We start from the raw sequence: 19,407 nt of genomic DNA, 5'->3' as shown, positions 1-19,407 counted from the left end.
GTCTTGAGTACACTAGGTTCACTGTAAACTGTTAAACAAACTCCCCCTGAAGGTACATCTATTAGTATGACCGTGACCCTCTGCTGAAGGTTTGATTGTTTTGCATTCCCGTTCGGCGTGGAGGTGGGCGGAGACTTTGTGTTTCGCTCTTCCCCCCGAGTCCCCTCCTCGGAAGTAGACGTATCAGTCTATATTCCGTTCTTTTATTTTTATATATTTTATATACAACAACCCCCTTTTATCCCGAATCACGATGGACGACTAAAGTGAAGTGCGGGTACCCGTTTTCACCCTTTTCTCTCGTCCTTGAACCGAGTGGACCGGATGAAACCCAACTGCGGTCTTCTCCGCTTCGCAGGGGAGGTAAGGCTCCAGGCTCCGGCTACTTACTGGATCTGACTCAGCCATTTAAATGTCTCTGCTGTGTTGTTAACGCAGTCTGGAGACTCTTTTACGCACCGCAGCTGTTTTTGTTTCACAATAGTGGAGAGTAGCGAGCAACATTTTCAACTATGTTTGTGTTTTTAAACAAGAGCGAATATATAAGTAATAGCATGTTACGTCAGCTAGCGAACAGCTAGCCACGTCAGATTAGCTCAGCTCCAGAAGATAGCCGGATCCTTGGTTATATCATAAGGAAATGGTCGGTAATACACCTGCTCCTGAAGCCTAGGTGCTTCGAAGTGAAAGGGACTTCCCAGTTGGATATTCACGGTAGTTTCCCGATAAAATGAGAAATTGTTTGATTTCAGTTTGTCATAGATTAGACGGTGACTGATGTGATTACGGTTAGCTAGGTTCAAAGCTAACGTTTCAGATCGATAAGGTCAAAGTTTAAGCATCTCCAGGAGCTTCAGTACCCCCCAAAAACACCCACGGCCCTGAATTTGATCCACAGCCTTATAGGAAATGTAGGGTTAGAACGTTTATATTTTCGGACGGTTAAACAATACATTTAGATAAAAATTGTTCTCCATTTTTGAGAGATTAAAATGGTAAATTTACAGGAACTTGGTATGTTTTCTGAGGGTAAAAAATGTTCATAGATTAAAGCAGTAAATTTGCAGGAAAAAACGGATATAAAATTTAATAAAATGACAAAAAAAATACGTGTAGTTTGAAATTATATTAGTAATAGTACAGGTGGAAAACGGAACCTTTTTAGAGATTGAATGCTAAAGTTATAGATTTGTTTTTTAACCCAGAGATTAAAGTGAGCCATAATAAAGAGATTGTGTATATTTTCAGAGATTAAAATGGTACATTTACAGAAAACAATAATCTTGATAAATTGCAAAAAAAAAAAAAAAATCTTTAGAAATTACAGTGGCAAAAGCACAGGGAAAATAATGCATTTTAGAAATTCCCGTGGTAAATTTACAGTATATTTTCTGAGATTAGTCAAATAACAGGGGGGAAATGTCTAATTTCTTTAGAGTTTAAAGTGATAAAATTACACATACAAAATTAAAGCATTTGAAAAAAAAATTAATTATATGGATGTAACCAACAATTAAGTCGCCCATGGGCATGTGACATCAGCTGTTTTGAGGTCCATATTTGAAAAGCTCAAAATGACAAGAGCAATGGTGTAATTTGCAAATAATAATTTTTTTGTTTTTAATTTATTGTTATGACCATTAATAATTAATAATCTCTTTCTGAATCCATTAAAAATGATGTACACATATAAAAGGGACATTTAGGACAGCTGCAGGGAACAAGATACATTTAGTAAGAAATAGGTGACGTAAGACAGAAGTGGAATATAATCATCAGCTCCTCAGGGTTCAATTTATTCAATTTTGAAGAAGCCAGAAGCCTAGACGGCGGACTCATGACTGTGTTTGCCACCTTCAGTAAATGTTGTCACTTCTTTGTTTTTAATCCCTCACTGAAAAATAAAGACGTATGCTTTGGAAAACCACATTTGTGGTCCTTAAAAATTATATCTTAAAGGTGGTTTTGTGAGTATAAAAGCACCGGTGCAGTCCCTCTTGGTGGCAATGTTCTGATATTTTGCCCCTCCAATTGTACAGGTAGCTGTATCCAGTGGGGAGGTAGGCTCAGCCCAGGGAGGACACAATGAAGTTCACCGAACCCTGGGGACGCCAGAGGCTGTCTTTTCTTTTGGAAAAGGCCGCCTCTAGGGAAGCCAAGATGTGGAAGGTCTACGTGCCAAAGAAGCCTTCATCACAGGTGAGATGCTTCCTCAAGTCACCCTTGTTTATTTAACTGATGTATTCACATAGCTAACTATTATGATTTGACATGGAAAAACCAGTACGGGAATTGCACTACAGCAAATTTATATTTAATAGCATGTTTTCCATTAGAGCTGGTGCTGTTGGTAGTTAAAGCAGAATAATGAGGGTTATTGTTGGCTCGTCTATCCGATGGTTTTTAGCTTGGGATTCGTGAACTATTTTCAGTTTATACATCAGAAAATTCAATAAACTACATTTTTCTCACATAGTTATGAGAGGTATTTGTAGACAGTGAAGCTGAGATAATAAACATTGGAAATACTGGAAAAATTGGTTGTTTGCATCATTGCTTGGCTGGGATTCTCGGTTCTTGGCTTGCCTTTCCCAGCTTCTTCCATTCTGTGCAACAAATATATTGTTAGCACCATGCATCAAGAGAAGACCGTGAGTGAGTGGGGCTCACAGATATAGAGAGTGGAAGAGTATCCACAAATCTGTGCACACGAAGGCAAACGTGTATAGCTACATCTCAGCTGTTTAAAAGGAAAAAATGTGTTTCTTCTTTAAAAGACAGATTACTTCGAAATAGTGTGAAGCGCAAGCTTTGGTCCACTGGAATGTGTTTTTTTTACATACGCTGACAACATTGTTTTAATCTTCAGTCAGTTTTAATATGAACAACTACCACTGGAACGGAGATATATGGCAAAAATAATCAAAGTAAATATTCAACTGCCTCCAAGAACTGTGTTTGTAATCTGTTGCCTTTTTATCTCACTAACCCACCTGATTAGCACATTTTCCTTATTCTGGGACCTCCTCATTCACAAATGCAGTGTGAAATGACACAACTTTCCCACATGCAGCAGGAGAACTGTAAGTGAGGCGTGCAGATAGAGAGGGAGAAGCTTAAGGATGCAGGTAAATGACAAAGAGAAACTAGTATATGTATCTGTAAATCCATCCATCCTAAAGGAAACAAAGAGGTGAATGTTTTACAGGCTGCCTAAAAGGTTCTTTAGTGAGCTTTACTGCCACAAGGCCTCAGCCCTCACTGGCCATCTTATGTAATCTTTCGCACAGGCTTGGGTTTCCATCTACACACTGAAATATAGAGCCAAGAATTTAAGACGAGGCTACTGAAAAGAGCTGGCACTAGTTCAATTTATAGAGGCGCAGGCCAAGGGGTCGGCACTGAAAGGTCTTTAAATATCAGCACTGAAATATTGGACAAATAATACCGGACAGGTTTAATGTGTTAGGCGACTCAAAGTTCAAATTTTCAGAGACAACACAGGTCCAACAAAACTGACTTGATTTCTGTTGATTATGTAATGATTGTCATTTTTTTATGGCTCTCGAATGGTGCCATATCAGCATGTTGATAATGGAGTTGCAGAGAGTAGTCTGCTCCCAGACATTATCATAGACAGACACTGTGTAATCACAAAGCAGCAGGGCAGAAGAAACATGGCGTTGAGTCACTGAACAGTCACTCGGCCCAGCTGGTCTCGCCCCGTTTACTGGGAACGTCTCAACATGTCGTTATTTGACGTCACAGAGGTGTTGTTTCATCACACCCTCAGGTGGTCTCGCCCAGTGTATGTGCATGTTCTCACATGATGTCACTTACCTAGGATATTGCACAGTTCTGTTTATCAGATGGTCAAAAATAAGAAAATGTTTAGAAAATGGAGATTTATTTTAGTCAAGAATAACCCTCCTGGTCATGCAACACAGAGCACCTGTATAAAAAAGCCCAAAGCCGACTGTACTTCCTCAGGAGGCTGAGGTCTTTTAACATCTGCAGGAAGCTCCTGAGGATGTTTTACCAGTCGGTGGTTGCTGGAGTACTTTTCTATGCTGTGGTGTGCTGGGGGAGCAGCACAGCAAAGAAGGACTCATCCAGGCTGGAGAAACTGATCAGGAGGGCTAGCTCTGTGGTCGGCATGAAGCTGGACACTCTGGTGACAGTGGCAGAGAAAAGGACATTAAAGAAACTGATGGACATTATGAACAATGCTGGGCATCCTCTGCACACGGCCATAAACAATCAGAAGAGTCTGTTCAGTGACAGGTTGCTTCTCCCCAAGACAAGAACTAACAGACTTAAAAACTCCTTTGTCCCACACGCCATCAGACTGTTTAACTCCTCTCTGGAGGGGAGAGGGAGGAGAAACAGGAGGACAAAGGAGGGAACAACTAAGCTGTAGTGCCTCTGCACCTCACTGTACAATACCTTTTTGTGCAATACTTTTTGTAAATAGTCAACAGTGCAATAGACTCAATACTTGAAATGTGCAATTCACTTGTATTTTTATTTTTTATTCCTATTTATTCTATTTATCCCCTTTGTATATTTTATTTATATTTGTCTCTGTATTTATATATGTGTGTGTGTGTGTGTGTGTGTGTGTGTGTGTGTATATATATATATATATATATATATATATATATAAAACAATTCTGTAACTGTAACTTCGGTCGTTGCTGTGCTTTTTGGAAGTCGAATTTCCCAGAGGAACCCACCCGAGGGATTAATAAAGTTCTATCTTATCTTATCTACATGCCTTTATAACATGAGCTGTACCTAGTTTAGTTCAATTTAGATATATTCTGTTTTTTTTGTATTTCCTCTCTACTTTAAGCCCAATCTAAGTTTAGCATTAGTGTCAGCTTAGTCTTATTTAGCTAAATATTAGGCATATGTCTCTAGCAACTAGTTCAGGTATGTTCTTCAAAAACACGTTATCTAGTTAGTGAAATAGGATTGGTTATTCAAACAAGCAGCATGAACCTTGTGCTGGGTTGACAGGTTCAGGTGACCTTTTTCCTCTGTCTCGGGTCATGACCTGGGTCAATAATCCCCGTGTGGTGCTGTGGTGGATTTTGATTCCTTACTAACATATTTTTCAGTTCAGTTCAGTCCTGTCACGTGTCTCGGTTGTTGTGTTTTCCAGCTGGTGGAGGTTTTTGTTGTTGTTGAAGGTGGAGGTGTTCTCTCAGGTATCACCCTGTTTGGTAAATACAGAAGGTTTTGTCTTTTTTGTCTGCTGAGTGCTGATACCATTGTCCAAATACACCCAGAGAGCAATGCAGCGGTAGTCATGATAACATACATAACATCACCTGCATTAGGTGACTCAGGTGTTTTTATGGTCCCATGGTTACGTGCGCTGGAGCAGGCACACGTCATGGCCAGAAGTATTCAGATTAGAGCTGAAGTACCTATTTATTTACCTAGCATATTGAAAAACAGTAGCTGAGTTGAGATGATTTAACAGTCCATGTATACGAGAATACAAAGACTAGGTTATATGAGAGAAGCACAGAACACAATAAACATGAAACATCCTTTTTATCGTTTAGTTTGTAGCAAAGAAAAGGATAAAATAGAACTTTTCTACTGAAAGTTTGCAGTTCAGATTCACCTACTGCTGCATCAACAAGGAGTTCAAGGGAGCTAACAGGACCCATCAGAAGCTATCTGGAGATAGCAAGATGTTTTGGGAGCTAAATCCTGGGAGCTAGGGTTAGACAACAACTAACTGGGGCTATATTTAGAGAAACATCTGGCTGAGTCTTATTTTAAATGCGGAAGAAGGTCAAGAATTAGTGTGTCAACCACTGTCTCTGTGTGGAAAAGCTAGAAACGTGTTGAAAGGTCATTTTATACTGCAGGGATTTTAGTTTGGAAGGGTAAAAGGGAGAAAGTCACCTCTAGAGCTACCCCTCCCAATTTGGGTTGGGAGGGGTAGATCTCCCCTGTCTGCATCAGGCATCCAGAAGGCGAAATAAATGCAGATGAAGAAGTGGGGCTCAAACAGACATTTATCATGTGAAAAGTGAAAGTTGAATAGAAAAAAATTCTGACTGAGAGCGGCCGTGACTTCCGGTTGACAAAAACCTTCATTTTGACATCTGCCAAGCTCATTTGTAGTACTGAGCTGATAACACAGAGGCCAGTAAACTCCAGCAAATGATGTAACAGATAGTTATGATGTTTATCAGTGCCTTTAGCCCAGTTTGCAGGTGTGGAGCCCACTGTTAGAGGTCAAGGAGGCAGTCGGTCTAATCAGGGTGTAAAAACAAGAGGGGTGCTCAAACACTACAGTCACAGCGAGCAAAAGTCACTAAGCAAAAAGTCAATGAAACATCTGGGACTAAATCTGGGTAAATCTGGGACTCTCCACCGTTTGACCCTGGAAGTGAAGAAGCTTCTTGGATGAGAAGTGAAACGTCTTCAAGCAACTTAAAGATGTCCAGACGCTTTTCTTTCCAAGCTCCTTAGACTATGATGACCTGGATGACTGAGAACCTTCACAGATGCCTTTTGGAGATCTTTAGTCATTTCGGATAAAAGTAAATCCAGACTTGGTGGTGAATTTCTGGGCTAACAGTCTTGTGTTGTGTAGCTTTTTGGCATTTGTAATTTTTTGTAAAAAGCATTTTTAGATTGGAAAATTTGATGAGTTTCTTAACTTGACTGGCACACCCTGCAGGAAGTTACAGGAAGCCTTGACCATCCCTCTGATATTAATGATAAGGGATGGCTGGCCAAAGTTACCCTGAAGACACTGCAGAGACTATGTAGCCAGTGAATTGTTAGAGAGAGATGAAAGAAGTTAATTTAAGCTGGTGTCTGGGTTACTTCCCTTAGCCTCTGACTGAGCTTGTCTTCTGTGTCCAGCCAGTACAAACAAGATGGAAGTAGGCCAGTTGTTTTTAGTTTGGACAGTCAAGAGCTGAGAGGCCAGATGGTGTCACGTTGCAGATTAATTGGCTGGTGCATTCAGCTGTGCTTTGACCTTTGGCCTCTCCTGCAAGTCCAGTGTTGGAAACTGTAAGCCACTTACTTACAGAAGCTATGTGACGAATCAGAAATGTTTAAGTTTTGTTATAGGATTTCATTTAAACACGGAAACATCAAAATAAAAATAAAATATCTTAAATTCTGGTTCATTCTGAAAATTGACCATTTAATGGCCAGTCCAGTACATTCACCAGCAGGTTTAAAGTGGATCTATTGTGCTCTGTCCTTTATTTTCATATACATATAGATTATAGTTCCAGAAGTGAACATCAGTATATCTACAAGTGATCCCTGTGAGACAAAACCTCAGGCTTCAGATTGCTGTGAACGCTTGGTTTGAAAGTTTTTTCTACTCTTGATTTTCTGTGATATCATAGAGGCTCAGAAGCCCCTCCCACTTGCTGTTTTTGATGACGAGGGTAGCCAGTTAAAATGGTTCGTTTTAGATAGAAGATGAACTAAAGTACTCTAGCGGTAAGAGAGACTAAAGTTATTTTGAACTACTCCACTTTAGTAGAGTACAGGAATATATAAAAATGTCCCCTTTAGGTTAGTGTCAGTTTTAGCACATAACTGACTATTACATGTAGTTACAGTGTCTGGTAATTTGGAGTTAATGGCAGCTTTGAAATGTAATTACCACCTTTGTCAAACCACTTTCACACACAAATGAACTTTTGGCTCATGTCTGATGCACAGATGCCTGACTGTAATGAGTCCTGCTGATGTTTGGGTGTTAACAGGGTCATTGTTTTTGTAGAAACTTGCTGCTGTTGAGGTTTTTAGTGCCGTTTGATGGTTTAAGCACTGTAGCAATCTCAAAACCTTTAGTGCGACAGGAGTAAAAAGCTCTGAACTATAAACTAAAATTATATTGTGCTTTGTAATCTGTGTTTTGTCACCAAAGAGGAAAGGTTAGATCAAATGTGTCCAATTCTCTTTTATGAACCAATGTAACTTTTAGTCCATCAGAGTGATTAAACTTTCAGGTGTCAAAATGCCTGTTTAGGGGTTAAGACTCTGTTTTAGAGTTTTTAAATGGTCAGAATTTGTGTTAGGGTTCGGCCCTGTAGAGTGATAGTTAAAAGGTTTGGTAATACATATTAATAATTGTCCACACACAGAAAGCCAAGAGGACAAGCTGGTAACACTGAATATGAAACAACATTAAGGCAGCTGATGCTCAGCAACACAAGAGGATGAACAGTTGACAAGTGTAGCAAAGAATAGATGGATGGGTGGGAAAAAAAAATCTCTACTTGTTAATGATAGTATAGGGCAGGGGTGGGCAACTCCAGGCCTTGAGGGCCAGTGTCCTGCAGGTTTTAGATGCTACCCTGGGCCAACACACCTGAATCAAATGATTAGTTCATTACCAGGCCTCTGGAGAACTACAAGACATGTTGAGGAGGTAACTTAGCCATTTAAATCCGCTGTGTTGGACCTGCAGGACACCAGCTTTCGAGGCCTGGAGTTGCCCACCTCTGGTATAGGGTGACCAATCGTCCTCTTTTTTTTTTTTTTTGCACTTGATGACTTGTAAAAGCCTATATGACATTTTTTTATTTCCCCATTCATTAACCACACAGAGAAGGCATCGTTTAAATATGTAAAAGTTTTTTTAAGCAAACACTATTATTAAAGTTCTTCATGACTGCGCCAAGTGTCCTCTTTTTTTGGAAATCAAAATATGGTCACCGTATGATAGTAGGATTTGGCTAAAAAAAAAAATCCATCTTTTGAAACATTATTTCTCTTTTATCTTCATTTAAAGCAGTTTTTCACCTGGGTTTATATGTCAGACCTGCACATTTTCTACTCGTTTATAATAAGGATGCGCTTTGTTTTTCCCAAAAGTCGTTACATTTCTTTGTTACAGCAACAGAAACTTTAATAGCTTAAATAAAGTCAAGGAGCTCCATAAAATGAAATATGACAACACAGAATTGCAGGAAAGACTAAATTAAACCACTGTAGCCAAATATCATACAATAAAGGGGCTGAAAAAGCAGCAAATTAGTCCAGTAAATTCATTGTACTGCAGAATAATAAAACAATGAGATGGCTTGTTAAAGCACAGCAAAGGTCGAATAAGTGGCTCAGTAGACATATATATTGTACAGTTTATTATTGTGCACATGGGTTTTGCAGTGTGTCGTCATGCTTTAACAGATTTTGTTGCAGGGTTATTTTCATTCTGCAGTAATTATAACATAAATGCCGTTAAATGGTTGAATGTTGAACCATTCAACCAACTAACAAATTAAAAATCCAGTGGAGTTTCCAAACAGAAAGCCTGTGCATGGCATATAAACCCATTTTATCTTAGTGTTACAAACTTGTGAGAAGGGTGCGTCAGCTGGTGAATTCTTTCAGTTCTCAGATGCTTTACAGAAGGAATTCTTGGAATGTTTTTGAGGCAGATCTGCTGGCAAGTCTAATCCGCCTGCCAAGCTGATTTAGGATCCTGTTTGGCCCTTTAGTGGAAGTGTGTCAGTCGCAGAAGCCTCAAGTTTGTCCTGAAATACCTGAAATCAGATTCCAGTTTGCTGTCTAACCCCATTTTGCCCTGTCGAGGAAGTCTTTGAGGAAAAAAAGGCTCTGCAAGATTTCCAATTTCTTTGTTTGTTTTTTCCAACTTTGTTCCACAAATAGTTCAGTGTTGGGTATAACGCTGGGCTTAAACCTCAGTGTTTCTGCAGGACTGCGTTGTAGAAATGGTAATGGAAGATGACTACTAATAGTTATTATTAAATACAACACATTTAAGTAGCTTTCAAAACATAAAATAAACAAGTTTTAAAAAATTCTAAATAATATGAAAATATATAAATAAAAATTGCACAGTGTCATACTTTGCTGTAGGGAATAATGAATGACATCGAACCCTTGAGTCAGTCTTAATGTTTTGGTTTTTTTGTTGTCTGCAGGATACAGACATCTCCCCGGCCCAGCGGGACGAGGCGGTGCGCTGGCTGACGGAGGTCCATGGCAGGCTGCAGCTGTACCCAGAGACGCTGGTGTTAGCTGTCAGCATCCTGGATCGCTTTCTCGCTCCCATCAAGGTATGTAGAGAGCAACAGGTGTGCTGTAAATCCTGCTGTTAGCATGTGAGGGTTTGCAGAGAGCAACCTAAACCTCCAATCAGAAAATCTGAGTGTAGGGAATCTTTTAAAAAGTAAATGTAATAGAACTCATAATAAACAGACAGTAAGTGAATGAAAAATGTGTGTTTAAGGGAGGGTTTAAGATTTCAGAGCCATTCACTTCACTTACATCGTTTACTTCACTTCGTGCCATCACCATGGCAACTTATGCTACAAAGCAGGCTATGTTTGCCTAACTAACTAATCATTCCTGCAAGAACACTTGATGGTTTTAGAGCCTGTCTAAGACTGGGCTTGTCAAAGGTCTGATGGCTAGCTGCCAGTTTAGGGAGCTCGCAGACAGTTGACGACTACAAAAGGAAAAAATTTAACCATCAAACAAAATCATTTCCAAACCATTGATTTAGCATTAATTTGCCTTCAGAGTAAAAGTTATGTCTTGCTGTTGCCAGAACTCTGCAAGCACAGTAGTCTGCAAATGACCAAAGCAATTGCCATTGTGTTTTTGGTGCACCTAACAACAGCCTCCAGCAACCACTCATCAGTCAATTGGGGAATACACATTTCTGGGAAACAAACTAAAAGTGTAAAGTCATTTTTAAGGCTCGCGTTGATGGTGTTTTCCTGTAAGCATATATCAAATGACAGACATTTCTTTTTCTTCATTGTTGTTTAGTTTCATTTGTTCTAAAGAAATCTTCACTACAATCAAACGTTTGTCAGTCTTAGACCTTTATCAGGATACTGAAACTCAGATATGACATACAGCAGATAAACATCGGACTCTGCCACCAATGAAGGTCATCTTATTAACAACAGAGTGAATGTAGGTCTTGATGTTCAGACTGCCACTATTATAAAACGCATAACATTTATTAAAGTCCTTTTTATTCCTCAGCGGCCTCACGTAGCCCAAAATCATGAATGAGAGTGATAACATCTCTTCTGACAAGACCTCAGCTTGTTAGGAGGGGCAATGTCAGAACGTTCTTGATTTTTCTTTAAATTTCCTGCCTCATAGCTGACGGTGTGTGTTCATACAGGAACAGGAAGCGTGAGCTCCAATTGTCCCGTCAGCATCCCTCCACACAGACAGGAAGTTTCTCACTGAGGTTTATCAGGAGCTGGTTTCTGTTTATTTGTGGTCGCAAACACTACCTAACACTGTATCTGTGTGTGCTTGTGGCTATCTTCATGAGTAGCTTTAGACCTTGGAATCGTGGACATTTTGGCCTGTCCTCAGTTGAAGATACATTTGGATACTTTGGAACTGGAATGACTCAGATACAGTAAGCAGAGGATAGAAACATGGCTTCTGTTAGCCAGAGGAGTATTAGCTCTACTCTGTGCCTGGCTCAGCCCATCTCTGGGAGCTCAGCCCCCCCCCCCCCCTCATTCTGTCTCTACTCACAGCTGATGACCACAGGTGAGGGCGGGAGTGTACTTCGACTGGCAAATTAACAGATTTGCTTTCACCACAATCAACTGGTATACTGCTCATATTACTGCAGGCAGTGCACCTGTCCTTTCTCACTTCAGTCCCTTCCAACTGGTAAGCAATAACTGGAAGTGGAGGGGCAGGATCATTCGGGTTCCTGCCCGAATGATCCCAGGAACCATGATGTCAGGGGCAGTTTGCCCCTGATAGGGTCTCCTAAGGAAAATCAGTCCTGAGTGAGGGACCAGATTAAGAGCAATACAGAAATCCCCTCTGACGAAACAGGGCTGGCAGCTCATCGATCAGTCAGAGGATTGGTAGTTTCCCTGACTCTTCTAGTCCAGAGTTATTCTTGTTATTTTTGGTGGTGGCAGCAGTAGAATGACTTTAAAGATGTGTGAAAACTCTGTAAGACGGGACTGACCTTGCAAACAAGGTAAAGTAAAAAACAAATTCAGGTAACAAAATGTTGATGAATCACAGATTTGTGTGCAAAACACTCATACATATGGTTAAGCACACATTCATGAATGAGGCCCTTAAGTCTCTCGGCTGGTTTGGGAACACTCTGATATTCTCCTGGAAGAACCAGAATAGTCGCTAAAAGTGAACCCGGAGAGTAGATGGTGAAAGGTTTTTCAGATTGATTAAACATATAATCCTTAAATTATACGTAACTGATAAATCATGTTAACTGTTGTCAGGCCCGTCCAAAGTACCTGCGCTGCATTGCCATCGCCTGCTTCTTCCTGGCTGCCAAGACCTGTGAGGAGGATGAGGTGAATACACACACACACTAGATTGTAGGCAGTGCATCAGGACAGTTAGAGCTGACTCCGTGTGTGTGTTTGCCAGTGTGTGCCATCACTGAAGGAGCTCGCCGCCTCCAGCGGGTGCGGCTGTTCTCCCTCAGAGATCCTGAGGATGGAGAGGATCATCTTGGACAAACTGAACTGGGACCTGCACACCGCCACAGCGCTGGACTTTCTGCACATTGTACGTCTAATCACACACGAGCACAAATGCTTACACATTATTACTTTTTAAAGTGATTAAAGTCAGCTAGTGACACCTGGGGGCAAAAAGAAATTCCTGCGGTTTTCTTTCTGTTTTTATTTTAATGCACTTAAATCCAGTTTTTAGAAGTGCTTTTTTGTGCTGTTGTTGCTTCCAATTCAAATCAGTCTGCAGTTAATTTCACAGATTCTCTTTTCTTCATTCAGATCAATTAATTTTTCCTCTCCTTCCTCTCCAGTTCCACGCGATGGTGCTGTCGTGTCGCTCCGGGTTCTTGGATTCCATGTTGGGACTTAACCGCTCTCAGCACCTCGCCCTGCTCACTCAGCAACTCTACCACTGTCTGGCTGACCACACACTCATGCAGGTACACACACACTCAGTATTTCTTACTTTACAGATTGAAGATATTATGCCTTCAGCACGGAGCCTTTCATACCACTTTTCATTTAAATATTAAGATAACACAATAAATAATAAAATTATGATATTTATGTATATATGCAGTGTTATGACCTCAATGTCAGGGCCTGTCTTGGCTAAGAGTGAGTCTTTGAGGGGTTAATAATCAATAAATATAACCGCTTATAGTCGCGCCACAGTGGAAAGCCCCTACTACTATTTTGCTAACAGGCTAGTGTCACAGGTTTTCCCTGCTGGCTTGCTCACTGGCCAGGTTGCTGGTGTGTAGATCTGATCTTGTCCTGCTGCAATGGATGCTCTTTTCTGCTCTGAATATTTGCTGTGAGCTCTAGGGTCACTCTGACTAGAACCTACAGAGCAAGAACCAGGTCACAAACTTGCCACACTTACCAAAAATAATCTTTATCATAGGAAACAGAGCATACCACAGTCATTTATCAAAAGTGTGTTTATAAAACACATTTGCTGTTACAAGCTGTGACTCCAGACCAATTTAATGGCACCAAACCTTTAACATTTCCACTTTGATTCACTTCTCTTTTTATTTAATGTGTCATTTTGTAAGCTTAACTTGAGCTTGGTTTTTGAGCACGTTTGTCCCTCATGTGTTTCCATAGCTCAGAGGATCCATGCTGGCCTTGGCCCTCTTCACCCTGGAGCTGGAGAACTGCTGTCCTGACTGGCTGGCTCTCACTATCGAGCTGCTGAGGAAGGCGCAGGTATCAGTCTGTCAGTCTTTGGAGCTCTGTGATAGTTCAGTTTATCTCTGAAGACTTCAGGCATTCGTGTGACCTCTTTAGAACAACTTCTTTATGGGATTGGGATTTGACTGTAGCTTTCCAATGTCATTATTAGTCTACACTGATGGGCAGCCATGTTTAATATACAAGATGTGTCAGAGAGCAGCGAGGGGAAGTAAAAGCTGTTAGGCTTGTTCCTCTATTTGCTGTTCAGTAGTTCAGTAAAAAAAAAACAAGCACACACACACATTGTGCAATATTTCTCTGGTGTGGCATGATAAAAAACCTGGAATCTGATTGGTTTTTGTCATCCTAAGTAAAAACGACCAATAACTATAGGCAAAGAAAGACATTTGAGGCTTTAGCCAAGCACCAGCTGCAGATGTAAAACCATTTACCTCATTTAAGAAAGTAGAACTTTAAACTGCTGAACAAAAAGGAAACTGTGGTCCTCAAGTTTTATTAAGTTCATTGAGTTCCTTTCCAAGTTCCTGTTAGCATTAAAAAAAAACAACAAAAAACCCCCCCAACAAATTATGTTGTTTGTTTGTTTTTTCTGTTTTTGCTTGTTTGTTTTGTTTTTTCTTAAATTAGTTTTGTCATTTATTTTTCAATGACTCACTCTGGATGACAGGAAGACAAACAGGCTGACAGAGAGGAAAAAAGAGCAAACAAATACCAGCAGAGGGCGCTACACCTGCAGCATGACTGCAGCAGAAAGGGAAGAAGTACTATGAGGAAAAACGAGAGGAACTAATGCAACAGTTTCTTTACTGAGCATCATGACTTTCAGGAGGAGAGCTCTGTTGTCAGACAAAGGGCACCCGCGGTCACCTCACTCATATTAAACACAGATTTGTGGAGAGCCTTCTCTTTGTTTTTACCTCATTCTTTACTTTATGGCTCATCAGAGTAGAACTGTAGGGAAATGGGAAATTTATGGTTTTCAGGGTTTTTATTGTTATTGTTTTTATCGTTAACTCGGTTTTCCTGGGTCTTTTCCCGTGTGTTATGAATAAATCTTCTTTTTTTGGTAGTGGTACTGGTTTTATTTTGTTGTATTTATCCGCGACACCTTAAAGGCGGGTCAGTGAAAATATTGTCGGACATAAACCGGTCCGTGGCTCAAAAAAGGTTGAGGATGGATGGAGAGGATCTCCATCGAATGACTTGTTTTACAGTAATTTGTCAAAAATACAAAAAAATGTGACTAGGTGTAAGAAACAGAAAAACAGCTCTGTCCCGTAAATACAGAAAAGGATATTTTACTGTATATATTAAATTCAGGGCGGCACGGTGGTTAGCACTGTTGCCTGAAGGTCCTGAGTTCAATTCCACCATCAGGCCGGGGTCTTTCTGTGTGGAGTTTGCATGTTCTCCTTGTGTTTGCGTGGGTTCCCTCCGGGTATTCCGGCTTCCTCCCACCGTCCAAAGACATGCAGCTTGTGGGGATAGGTTAATTGGATAATCCAAATTGCCACTAGGTGTGAATGGTTGTCTGTCTCTGTGTGTTGGCCCTGCGACAGACTGGCGACCTGTCCAGGGTGTACCCTGCCTCTCGCCCCATGACAGCTGGGATAGGCTCCAGCGCCCCCCGCAACCCTGAAAAGGATAAGCGGAAGCGAATGAATGAAAAATGAATGGAAAAAAAAATGGATATTAAATTCACTGTTCTGAAACCAGGAACTTTAAAGGTGGAATATTTTTATGTGTTTTCTATATTGGCGTGTAACATGCTTATTGAAGTAGGATGAAGGGATTTTAACTGGAATACGTAAATAAATTTTACTTCTTACTTTTGATGAGAAAAGTGGCAGAGCGTAAGTGGTGTCCACACAGGAAGTGATCCCCAGTGGCGTCAAGCACCGTCATTTGAAAAGATTCCTGGAGGTGTGCAGTGGGCGAGCCTTAAGTTTTCTGAATGTCCAGGCGAACAATTGAAGTGACTACCAATGAGAGCGCTGGATTTTGCTTTTTGATGTGTGGCAGTAAATATATTAGAGGGTTACCCAGGCAACAGGACCCTGGTATGTCTGCTATATGTATTTGTATAGCGCTTTACTTGGTCCTAAGGACCCCAAAGCGCTTTACACTATACACAATCATCCACCCATTCACACACTGGTGATGGCAAGCTACATTATAGCCACAGCCACCCTGGGGCGCACTGACAGAGGCGAGGCTGCCGGACACTGGCGCCACCGGGCCCTCTGACCACCACCAGTAGGCAACAGGTGAAGTGTCTTGCCCAAGGACTCAACGACCGAGACTGTCGGAGCCGGGGCTCAAACCGGCAACCTTCTGATTACAAGACGAACGCCCAACTCTTGAGCCACGATCGCTGCTGTCAACTGACCATCAGCGACAAAGCACAGGTCACATGACAGCCATTCAGAAGTGGTGAACAAAGCAGCTGCATCCTCATAATCTTTGTGTGTACAGATAAAGATAAATTATCACGTCTTTTTTTTTTTTTCATAACAAGACACTTTTAGTTTCGTTTCACGTCTGTAGTATTTTGTCCACATAAAGCAGCGATGCGTCACTTTGGCCACAAAGAAATTGGCAACCACTGCAGTTTAAGCCAAAGCATGAAGTCATTTTTGACCAAACCTAAACGGGGAACAGATTAAAGATGACGACACGTATGTCTCGAACAATGGCAGCCTGTCCACGTATGGACTTTTTCACCTTTTAAAATGAGAAAATGTTGATTTTGTGTAGCAGGAGGATGAAAAATTGTGAACACAAACATGAACGATTCCACTAGAAGTTAAGACTATTTTACAAGCTGCTGTGATCAAACTGAATTTTACTAGTTAAAGGCGAGCACACATGCTTCTGTCCATCACATCAGGTCAGGGCTGCAGAGCTTGTGTAAAGATAAGTCTCTCTCTCTGTTCCTTAGATCGACAGCTCTGAGCTGATTCGCAGCCGTGAGCTGGTGGCTCGTAGTCTTTCCACACTGAGAGCTCCCCTGCCTCCGAACACCGTGTACATCTACCAGCCCCCGCAGCCTACACCACCCTGCTGCACACTGGGTATGTTTGACTTCTACATCAGAGCTGCTTATCAGATTTTGCTGGAGGACAGTGTCTGAAATCTTTCTTGAAGCACATTATGCTACTGAGCCAGTCACCAACTCGGACCTGTGAAAGTGTTTTGCCACTGAGGAGAAAAAAAAAAGTTTTCTTAGTAAGCCACATTTTATATTCATAAAGCAAGTGTTAGCATCAGAGGGCGTGAGCTGTATTTGTGATGTCCTCCTTTGTAGGGACCATCACCTCCACCACCGAGTCTTCCAGGGACCATGTCACCTCTGCCCACCCACAGTCTACTGCTGATGGTGGGGAAGAGGAGGAGAGCCAGCAGCCCTTGAGTGTCTCCTCCTCCTCCTCTGCAGACAGCAGCATCCCAGCCCTGCTTTCTCCCCCCAAACATCTCCGCCATCTTAATCACCTGCAGAAGGTCACACTGCGCTGCAAGGCCTCGACCAAACGCAAGGTGACTCTATTTTCTTCTCACATTTGATATTAGGCTGGACCTGTTGTTATTTCCTCTGTTTCCTGTCATATATGCACTGTTACACTTTTTTTTTCTCCTCTTGATGATGTCAGACAGAAGGGAAGCCTCAAGAAGCCTCACTCTGGTCCTCATAGGCACAGAAGCTCCACCCACCTGATGTTCAAATATTCTAATTGCTAGGGTGAATTACTCAGACAAGTTAGTTCGAAGGAGATGAAATGCAGTTAAATGAGGCTGCTTCAAACAGAGGCTGAACTGGGCGGCTCAGCTAGGAACAAACGAGGCTTATTCTGAACTCTGAATCATGCAAAGCTACCCTAGAATAAAAATATGGAGCTGAAAATAAGCAGAATATGGGAATCAGTAGCTGTAGCAATAAATATCTCTCTCCCTGTCCAGGTGGAGGAGATGGAGGTGGATGATTTTTACGATGGCATTAAACGTCTCTACAACGAAGACGTCACCACCACCAATACCACCGCCGTCCAGGAAGGGGCAAAAACGCCAATAGCCGGAGGAGGAGGAGTTTTGCCAGCTCGACAGGAAGGCAGCTCCTCCCCCTGCCCACCTCTGCAGCCAGCCAGCGCCTCCTAGAGACCAAACAGGAAGCTGTCTGCCAAAATCGCCTGTACGCCAACATCATCTTCCTGTTTTCAGGAAACTGTCGTGGAAGAGAAAAATAAATCTTTCCGACTAAAAAAAATGTAAGCCTGAGAGATTCTGAGTAAAAAGTAGCAGCTCCGAAGGGAAAGTTGCCATTCAGAGTTGCCGCTAAAAAGAAGATGATGTTAGTGGTTAAGACTGTTTTGGTTGCGGTGAAATGACCCCCGTCCCGCTCTCCCTCCCCCTCCCAACTCGGTGTGATGCCAAGCTGTTCGGGTGGCCTGCAGTCAGCTCCCATCATCCCCTGCAGCGGGGACAACAGAGCCCCAAAAAAATATTTAAACGTTCAAAAACTAAAAAACCTGCCGCTGCTACTCTGTTCTTATTAATTCTATTTGTTGAACACAAAACATGAGAATCTAAAAAATTATAAGTAGAAAATACTGAAAAAAAAACCCTAGACTTGACTTCCTGCGTCTGTTTGTCACCTTATATTTGTCTTTATTTTCATATATTTATACTTTTATCCCGTCCCTTCTCACTCTGCCTATTTATAACATATTCATAGAGAGTCTGAATCAACCGTATGAAGGTTTGTGTAGATTATCTGTAGTTTTTTCACCCTGTTGGGGGGGAATTATTTTTTTTTCAGTAAAATCTGATTGTTAAAAAGATGCTAATATAAACATTTATTTTCCTTTCAAGCTTGTTGTGACACTCAACTGAATGAACGCGTGTTTCGGCCACCAAACGTTCGTTTACTGTTTGTTTGGGGCCCGAAAAGCAGCTATTTGTGGATTGTGTGCTTTGAAAAAGTAAGAAAACAATCTGGGTGTGATGCATGAGAGTTAATAAAAAAAAGAAAACAACTCTGACTTAACTTATCCTGGCTAACATGTTGTTATCCAGCTACATTGATCCCAAACCTGAGTTGTGTTTTTTGGTTAAGCGGCTGCTTAAAATTAATAGACAGATATGTGTTTTAAGCTGTTTTTTCTTTGGAGTTGAGTGACTATCTTTGCTTTGATGTTCAAAGCTAAAACACTTTTTTTTTTGGTTTGCTTTTTTAAATCCCTTCATGTTCAGTATATTTTCCTTCATGAAAAAAAGCTCTGTTGTTCCTGCTGTAGGAGTTGCCGGTGGCCATGCCAGGTCCCTGAACGCACCACGGCACCAGTAAATAAAGAATATGAAACTGAGCATGTGCTGTGTCTTCCATTTGTTCCAGATTACTTTCACACAAACTGCAAAAAAGGACAGTGTTATACCCAGAGCTGTCGGAGATCTTTGGCTTTGCTATAGAAGCAGTAAGGCGAGCTCCTGATGTCGTTTCAACACTAAAAATCAAAGTATAAGATATATTTGAAAGGTAACCTCTACCATCGTCATCTTGTTTCTGAACATTTTGGGTTGTTTTGGTTTTTTTGCCACATTCAAAAGCAAAGCCCAGGTGGGTCGCACTGACATGGTAAACATTAAAACGGGAAAAGGGTCCATTTTTCTTAAATATATGGTGACCTATGGGATAATCAGA

General features: G+C 41.2%; 1 protein-coding gene across 1 annotated transcript; it reads left to right on the top strand.

The window, feature by feature from the left end:
- Positions 1-134: 134 nt before the first annotated feature.
- On the top strand, positions 135-19,067 carry ccni (cyclin I). The gene is made up of 10 exons (XM_085359619.1): positions 135-363; positions 2,040-2,199; positions 9,951-10,085; positions 12,270-12,344; positions 12,421-12,561; positions 12,821-12,949; positions 13,623-13,724; positions 16,654-16,786; positions 17,020-17,249; positions 17,670-19,067. The coding sequence occupies exons 2-10, from the start codon at positions 2,086-2,088 to the stop codon at positions 17,862-17,864; spliced, it is 1,254 nt and encodes a 417-aa protein (XP_085215745.1). The 5' UTR covers positions 135-363; positions 2,040-2,085; the 3' UTR covers positions 17,865-19,067.
- Positions 19,068-19,407: the final 340 nt, after the last annotated feature.

Source organism: Diplotaxodon limnothrissa, linkage group LG7 (assembly GCF_057381915.1).
Source record: "Diplotaxodon limnothrissa isolate DT_005_m linkage group LG7, D_limnothrissa_male_GT1.1, whole genome shotgun sequence".
NCBI classification, from domain to species: Eukaryota; Metazoa; Chordata; class Actinopteri; order Cichliformes; family Cichlidae; genus Diplotaxodon; species Diplotaxodon limnothrissa.
The sequence above is the reverse complement of the archived record's forward strand: the minus strand, read 5'-3'. Positions and strand labels throughout refer to the sequence as shown.